The sequence below is a fragment of the Scomber scombrus genome, chromosome 2 (genome assembly GCF_963691925.1).
Source record: "Scomber scombrus chromosome 2, fScoSco1.1, whole genome shotgun sequence".
Taxonomy (NCBI): domain Eukaryota; kingdom Metazoa; phylum Chordata; class Actinopteri; order Scombriformes; family Scombridae; genus Scomber; species Scomber scombrus.
In genome coordinates this window covers 8,950,237-8,957,998 of record NC_084971.1, presented here as the reverse complement: position 1 = coordinate 8,957,998, position 7,762 = coordinate 8,950,237, and the positions used below count along the sequence as shown (strand labels likewise).

Here is a 7,762-nt window from a genome sequence, read left to right as displayed (position 1 = left end):
AAGGATTTTCATTCTCTTTTTGAATGGGAGCTATATTATTTTTCTAGTTTTTGTAAGTGTTATGAAGCACATTACATATTTTTTGATGTCGTCTCAGGCTTAAATGATGATGTTTACTCACTTTTTTAGCCTTGTGTATCAAAATGAGGCACTTTTGTAACTGTAAATTGATTGAAATCTATTTTGTCTTCTTGGCCCAGAAACTGGGACAGGAAATATTCTGACACACTAACCTTCAGAAGGTTCACCCTGGAAAATGTAGGGGAAGTGAGGTTTTCATAGCCTCCAAAATCCAATCTTGAAGCAACAAATTTAGAGTTTTTATATGTCAGGGGAAAAAAGGAAAACATTGAAGTGAGCCAAGACATTAGCATTCGTCCAACTATGTTGTGGCTGTTGTTTATTTCTGTCAAAGTAAACACATAAAAAGTCAATAGGGACCTTGCTGGTCAGATTTAACCTGACGCCGGAGGTGAAAACCACCATGAATGAAGAGAATGCCTCTTCAAAACAATAGTGAGAAATCTCACTGTGTGTGATTGTCTCTCTGCCTCCACCACACAACTCAGGCCATACACATATATGCAGAGAGGGGGAGAAAAAAAAAATCAGTATTGTTCTTCTGGTGTTGACATGACAGACTGTAAATAGTCCACATTGACTACCAAATTGACACTTTACTCCTGATTCAAAGAACCCTATGAACTTTTAAAGAGAAGAGGCATTTACTGTTTTTGTCTTACTGGTTTAGACAATATATTCAAAGAGAAACACTATAGTTTATTTATGTCATATGACAAAATGTATTAAGTGTCCTTAAGATTCAGAGGATTGTATTATATTTATACTTTTTTATAACAAGCTTGTTCATTTTTCACTGACCATTAAATGTTGTTGTACTGTCTTGTTCCATACATCATGCTGGATAATAAAATGTATTTGAATCTACATTATAGTTATGTCTGAATTCATATATATTAAAGGGAGCGTATATGGGATTATAAAATGATTATAAAATGTATTTGGACTTATTAGAAAGAAAGACTAAGGCAGGTTCAAATGACATAGTGGTAATGGTTTAGCTGTAGGTTTTAACATCAGAGATTAATATTAAGTCAAATCTCAGTCTTTCGAAGTAGATCTCGAGACCTTCAGAACAAGTCTCCGTCTCATTGGCTATGCCAGATAAATACTAATACTAATAATAATATGTGTAATGTCTGCCTGACACTGTCTTTATTTATTGTTACTGGATTTAAACAGCTCAATTCATAGGGTAATTAGAAGCACAAATGACCATCTTTTTCATTATCAAGCACAATAAAGAGAAGATTTATACAATGTTTATGCACATTTTTTAAGGGAATAAAAAAATATATATTTTTAAAATATAATATATTTTTAAATGAATATTTACATTCATTTGAATGGAGACATTAAAATAATATTAAACTGAGAAAGATGAACGGAATAATGCCTGTAGAGGTTACAGTAACAGCAGATGTTTTGGCTGTCATAAACTCATCCACTGGATGGCATCAGACATGAAGTCATTGGCTGCATGCAGGTTGAACATTTGTTTACACTTGTTGCAATGGCGACCATCACTGAGCTGAAGTGTGGTAAGCTCCCTTTCAATCGTGGTTTTGTTGCCTTAATATTCTCAAATTACATGATAGACGAGTAAAGACTGACGTTTGCGCTGAACAAATCTGTCTGATGGCTAATAATACTGCTCAACTAATGTCACTTTAGCTCAAATAAAGCGAGCCTCTTGCCCTTTAGGAACCTCCATTCAACAATCTGACAATTAAGCTATCTAAATGGTTTCAGTTGTCAGAAGACTTGAGTCTGAAAGTGACTTCACACGTCGTATTTCGTAAAAATATGCGTTTCAATTCGGCATATAAAAATATTACCCAGGTGTCACATAATTATCGTTTTGTGTGCGTTTTCCCACTGCTAACGGTGGTTAGCTCGGTTAGCTTAACGTTAGCTAACGATAGGTTACTTTTGTACGGAAGCCGTTTGTTTTCTCGGTATAACCGGATAACTTATATCTCTATCTCGAGAAAACGACTTTTATTTTAGTGATAACGGAATAATTTATGATGAACTCGAAAATGAGTGTCTGGTTAATTTGACCAAACTTGATTATTGACTTAAAGATGAATGTTACGTCCTGACTGTGGATGAGGATTCATCAATTTATAAAAGTAGTAAAGTGTTACTATAAGCTAAACAAGACAGTTTATTAGTAAATAACCATTATTAAATAAAATATGACAGGAAGCATTAAACAGGAAAGCGGTGAGTTTACTTAAATATTGCATGTTTCATGATATGTTTCCTTTAATCCATACATGTGAAATGTCAAAGTTGCCCAGCAGATGTCGCCAATTTGGCTCTCAGATGCTTTAAAACAGTGAACCATTTTCAACACTATGGACTCAGATTGAGTAACTGCTTCAGAAAGCTTTGTTTTCCCCATCACTAATGCTGGCATGGCACTCCTGACCTCTGACAGACATTATTACTAATAACAGGAAACCACCTTTTGTTTTCTCGAGATAACAGTGTTAAAAAATAGCTGCACATATGGCTGTCTCCTGCTTCTGTACTTTGACCAAAGATTGAATGTTAAGTAGGCCTATATTAAAGATACGTCTTGCGATTTTTGGGTTGGTTAATTATTCGGACTGCATATTTTGGGCAAACTTGAGCTGAATTTGCTGGCCTATAACACAGCGCAAGCTCTCAGACATAAGACCTGACTCTTGTTTCAAAACAAATGACACAATACAACCATTCATTGTTTTCTGAACTCTTGACTCCATTAAAATATTGCATTTTTTTAAGCTGTGAGGGAAACGCTGGAGTCCCGCGGTGTGCTGGGCCAGCTGAAAGCTCGTATCCGGGCAGAGGTTTTCAGCGCCCTGGATGACCAACGTGAACCTCGTCCACCGCTGTCCCACGAAAACCTGCTCATCAACGAGCTCATCCGGGAGTACCTGGAGTTCAACAAGTACAGGTACACTTCATCAGTACTGACAGCAGGTGGGTGAAAATGTAAAAGTCTCTGGGTAACAGTACCAATATCTCTTTAATGATTTTATTTTGAGGTTATTAAGCCTATTTGGTTTATCATTCAATGCTCAGTAATTAAAAGCAAGGCCTTTTCTGTGTAATGTTGGTTAATTGACTGGTGTGACAAAAAGCTGTTATTGTCGGTATTAAAAAGACAGGAATTTATGTGTTTCCTTCCTCCTCTCAGCAAGCATTGTCAGCTGCCTCCAGTAGCAATCCGTAACGTAGAAATTATAAAAAGTCACTTCATACAAATATCTGGGTGTTATGAGATGCCACCATATCATAGACTCCTCATATATAATTGACATGTAAGAAGATAAAGCAGCGTATTTACTTTCTTCATAGACTCAGATCCTTTGGAGCTGAATTTGTACCAAGGCCAACTCGTGGCACACCCTTTAAGTAGCTCACAACAAGAGCATGCTCAGTCAACTTCTGCCGTCTTACAAGTGATTTTAGAGTGCCTCCATTTAAGTGCAACAGGCTCAATATGTGATGTGTATGACTGTCATGACTGTTTGATGTGTTTTGTAAAGTGTCATATGTGTAGCTGTCTGTGTTGCTGCCTAAGGATGCAAAATGAATTTCAGCCTAAACTGACAATAAAGTTATATCATATTCGAAAGCAGCAACGTTACTTATGAAAAAGGCTTATTTTGATTTCAGACTCCAGCTGTTGTTTTTGATTAAACAGTTGTTATTATAGAGCAAAGTGCACTACTTCTAAACTCTACAGTGTTTGTTTTCTTAGAATCAGGCCAACCAGAAGTTCCCCTGGACAGGCAGTTCCTGGCGAATGAGTTGAGAGTCGCAGAGGATACAAGCTCCAAGTCTGTGTAAGTGCGTAAGCCCATGGTTTTTGGGAAATGGAAGTACAGTGTTCAAAATTCACTGTACTCTCTAGAGTTTGAGGGAAAGTAATCTTAGAAGCTTAAAGTTGAAATCTTGAAATACTTAGAGATTTTCAACATTTCTCTGGGGAGGTCTGTTTTTTTCCTTATCAGTTATCTTTGTATACCATCAGAGAAAACAGAAAAACACATAATTAACATAATTACTGCTGAGTCATTTTGATATAGTGTATGTAACCATAATGTTCTGGTATTTATTCTGTCTAAGGACCTTATCAGTCAGCCCATTTTTTCTCCAGTCTTATTTTCAAAAACAATTATTTAAAAAAAAAAAATGAAAAATGTTAATTCCAAGTTTGTTTTTTTACATTTTACTTTCCAGACCTCTTCTGTATGGCTTGGTGTCCCATTTCATGAACAGCAGTGATAATGGAGGGAAGGTGTTTCTGCGGGGTACCTCTCTGCCAGCCGGTCCCACTGCCAGCAACACAGTACCAAGACCTGACGCCTAAAATATGACGCTGCACCGGATACACACTGTGAACAAAAAGATACTTTGACACTTGAATGGCTTACATGAAATTGTACAGCATCTTTTTGGCCTCTATTGTAAATAAGCTGCATTTGTGATTTTTACTTGAGTTTCCTCTACAGGCAGTATATGAGTTCTTCTGAGCTGATAACATGCAGAAAGCCTTTGTAATGTTTTTTTGTGTGATGCCAAATGATCCCAGGTTGCCTTTTTATGTTTTAGTTTTAATATCTGGCTTTTAAAAAATGGCTTTAGCATCAGATGAAGTTGCACTGCTTGTAGTAATCCTGTTCAGAGTGACATATTTCTTGCTCTCTCAGTAATAACTGTTTAGATTACATTCTTTGATTTCTTTTCTATTTCAATTTACAAATGTTGGATGTTGTTTAGATATTGAAAATAAAAGTTTTATATTTATACACCGCTCTAAGAGTTGTTGAAGTGCTTATTGGGTACCACATGGTGGCAGCCTCACCAAAGAGAAGACTGGAGACTCGCTCATAAGCTGTTGTGGCCTCATAGCGGCTATCTCCATCTCTGAAGTGTGGCGTTGTGCATTGAAACTACTACATAAAACACGAGGCAGATGTTATGCTTTTGGTCTGTGAAACGTCATCAAAGTAAACCTGATAAAGATAATATGTGTGAGCTGTAGTAATAACATGTATAAGGCACAAGATATGAAGCTGTGTAACAGTAGAGGAATGTTAATCAACCTGCAGACAATAACTCAAAACGATGATGAGACTCTGATGATAAAGGGCACAAAGGAGAAAAGGCCAGCAGACTGTTTGGCTCCAAATAGTTTAATTCTTTTTCTCTTTAAGGTAATGTTGTGACATTCACGATCCTTGTTGAAACGTTGTCTTGAAAGGAGAATTAATTTATTTGGAGCTTAACGGTGTGCACATCGCACTGCAGGGAATTTTTTTTTTTGTCTCACACCTGTATATTTTTGGCAGAACTTGTTCCCTTTTCTATAATAAAGCTCATAAATACCACACAGACACAGCAAGTGCATTTAAATTCAACTGCATGCATTAACACTGTGGCTAAAATGATCTCAACACTTTTATTTTGCCATTTAAACAGTTTAACATGGAGGTAAAAGAGATAAAGAGGTTTTCATCTGTCATGTTTATATGGCGTGTATTGCTTGTAGTCACAGTTGTATTTGCGAGTGTGTACTTTTGAGCATTTCCTTTATGCAGTTTTCATCACAGGACAGTGTGAATAGTGCTGAATAACCCAACCTGAAAGTTGTCTAAATTTACATCCAGTTACTTTCCTGTGATTGTCCTAACATTTTGAACCTCATTGTGTCGTCATGTGTGACTAAACCCACCCATGCCCTTCCACTCTTGGCTTTGAGTTGGTCAAAATGTATTCAGCAATGCTACTTCCCCCATGTTTGTGTGTAATACTGTATGCTAGTTGACACCTCATGATCACTAAATTATGAAATACCATCCTTCCTACAGACTGAATGAGCTACAGAGAAATGAAACTCTCAACTCACTTGAAGATTTTAAAAGATTTTACTCAAGTACCTGCAATTCCACTTGTAGTTGCACTTCTTGATTTGAATCTATTGTCTAACTTGGGTGTGTGAATTTTTTGTCTGTCCATGTTTATTTGTTGTGCGCAGGTCTGTTTTGAAAAAAAGATCACCATCATTCTAATATTTCATGACTTTGTCTTTCAGTTTGTTCCGAATGGCGTAAATATTGTTGTTAACTGTTTCTTTTTTTTTCAGTGCTTTTCAAAAATACCAATATATTCAAAAGCACCCAATTCTGCCTATGTAGTTTTAATAGATGGAACCATTTATTGAGTTCATGTTTGTTATGGGTCCTAATTCAAAGCATCACACACTATCAGGAAGCTAGGGACATTCTGTCAGGTTGTTATTTTGAAGTCTATGTGGAAAGCTTGTACTTTTGATAAAAGCTGCAATTTGTATGAAAGAAAAGTAAATATTTTCATTTTACACAGTATGAAAATTAACTGTAACTTTCCTAAAATAATAATTTTTTCCCCCAGATAACATTAATTACATAACTAATGATATTTTGAGAATAAATACGTTTACATTTTGCTCTGACGGTTGTTTATTACATTCTTAGTGTCCCCAAGGACCCCAGTCAGTAGTCCTTGTATATTAAATATGTTTGTGGGATGAGGGTTAAACTGATTTGAACCTCCACACTTTTCTGTAGCTGCTCTCATGATTGTTCTCCTTTTTTTACCCCTTTTAAGTTCTCCACAGCATAGGAAGAGTGGCTGCGAAGGCCTTTTCACCTCCTTAATTTTAGTTTATTTTTACAGTAGCTATGTAAGCGTAACACTTACGCTTGTGTCATGCAATTGTAGATGTGTATTAATTGTGCAGCAGATTGATTACCTTTAATCAACAAAAATATGCTTACGATAATAAAATAAAAGACACAAACCACCACATGCAGCCCAGACCCCTCGCTGGACGCACAAACATCTACTGCAACAAGCCCGTATTTTTTTGCATCTCACTTCCTCTCTCACCATTTAAGGGAACTTGACATTCTTATCTCACACAACTTAAAAGCCCCAAGTTTCTGGAACTGATTATCTACAGAGCCGGCCATTTATTTTGCATCTGATTACTGATCCTAAACACTTGAGTTGTACTTGAGTTCTACCCTCCATAACATAATCCATTTTTACCTTTATTTATCCATTCCCTTCTGTCATATCTAAATCTGCCATTCTTTATTTTAGAGGCTTTGATAGGTGAAGTCATTGCTCTCAAATTAGTTCATTGGAAGAATGAGGTCAGAAAATTGAGCTCACAGGCTTGTTTTGCTGAATTTAGCCATGGCTCTGATGGAGTAAGGAGCTGTAAAGATGAAATGTAACCACTAACCATCCCAGCAGGCTGTACAACAAGATGTAATGTCCACTTAACTTTATACGGTGTCCTAATTTATTGTTTCTCAGTCCCATTAGAAACTATAATGTGTTGTTTAGTGTATAAAGGTGCTAAAAATAGAACCACAGTGAGCTTCATCTGGGACATTTGCAGTTTATCTGAATTTACATGGCTTGTTTGGACCAAACTGTATCTGCCCTTAATGGCTGTGGCCCCGAGGCGTCGAGCTTATTGGCACCAGATATGAGTGTTCCCTCGAAAATGGCTATATAAGCGGAGGAAGTTGAACAATGGCACATGATTGTGAAATTGGCAGTTTGCCTTATAATAGGTAGCCTTGCTCCTCCATTGTATAAATTAGTTGTGTGTTAAAGAGACAGC

At 36.6% G+C, this 7,762-nt stretch overlaps 1 protein-coding gene across 1 annotated transcript; it reads left to right on the top strand.

Annotated features, from left to right (window-relative positions):
- Window positions 1–1,562: 1,562 nt before the first annotated feature.
- Window positions 1,563–5,077, top strand: cep20 (centrosomal protein 20). The gene is made up of 4 exons (XM_062435202.1): window positions 1,563–1,622; window positions 2,860–3,057; window positions 3,842–3,926; window positions 4,324–5,077. Exons 1-4 carry the CDS (start codon window positions 1,595–1,597, stop codon window positions 4,451–4,453), a joined length of 441 nt encoding a protein of 146 aa, XP_062291186.1. The 5' UTR covers window positions 1,563–1,594; the 3' UTR covers window positions 4,454–5,077.
- Window positions 5,078–7,762: the final 2,685 nt, after the last annotated feature.

What these genes read in the sequence shown, in the direction of transcription:
- cep20 (XM_062435202.1), top strand. Translation starts at nt 1,595, where the DNA reads ATGGCGACCATCACTGAGCTGAAGTGTG. An exon ending in CATCACTGAGCTGAAGTGTG is followed by an intron (nt 1,623 to 2,859) that starts GTAAGCTCCCTT and finishes CATTTTTTTAAG; the next exon opens with CTGTGAGGGAAACGCTGGAG. An exon ending in GATACAAGCTCCAAGTCTGT is followed by an intron (nt 3,927 to 4,323) that starts GTAAGTGCGTAA and finishes TTTACTTTCCAG; the next exon opens with ACCTCTTCTGTATGGCTTGG.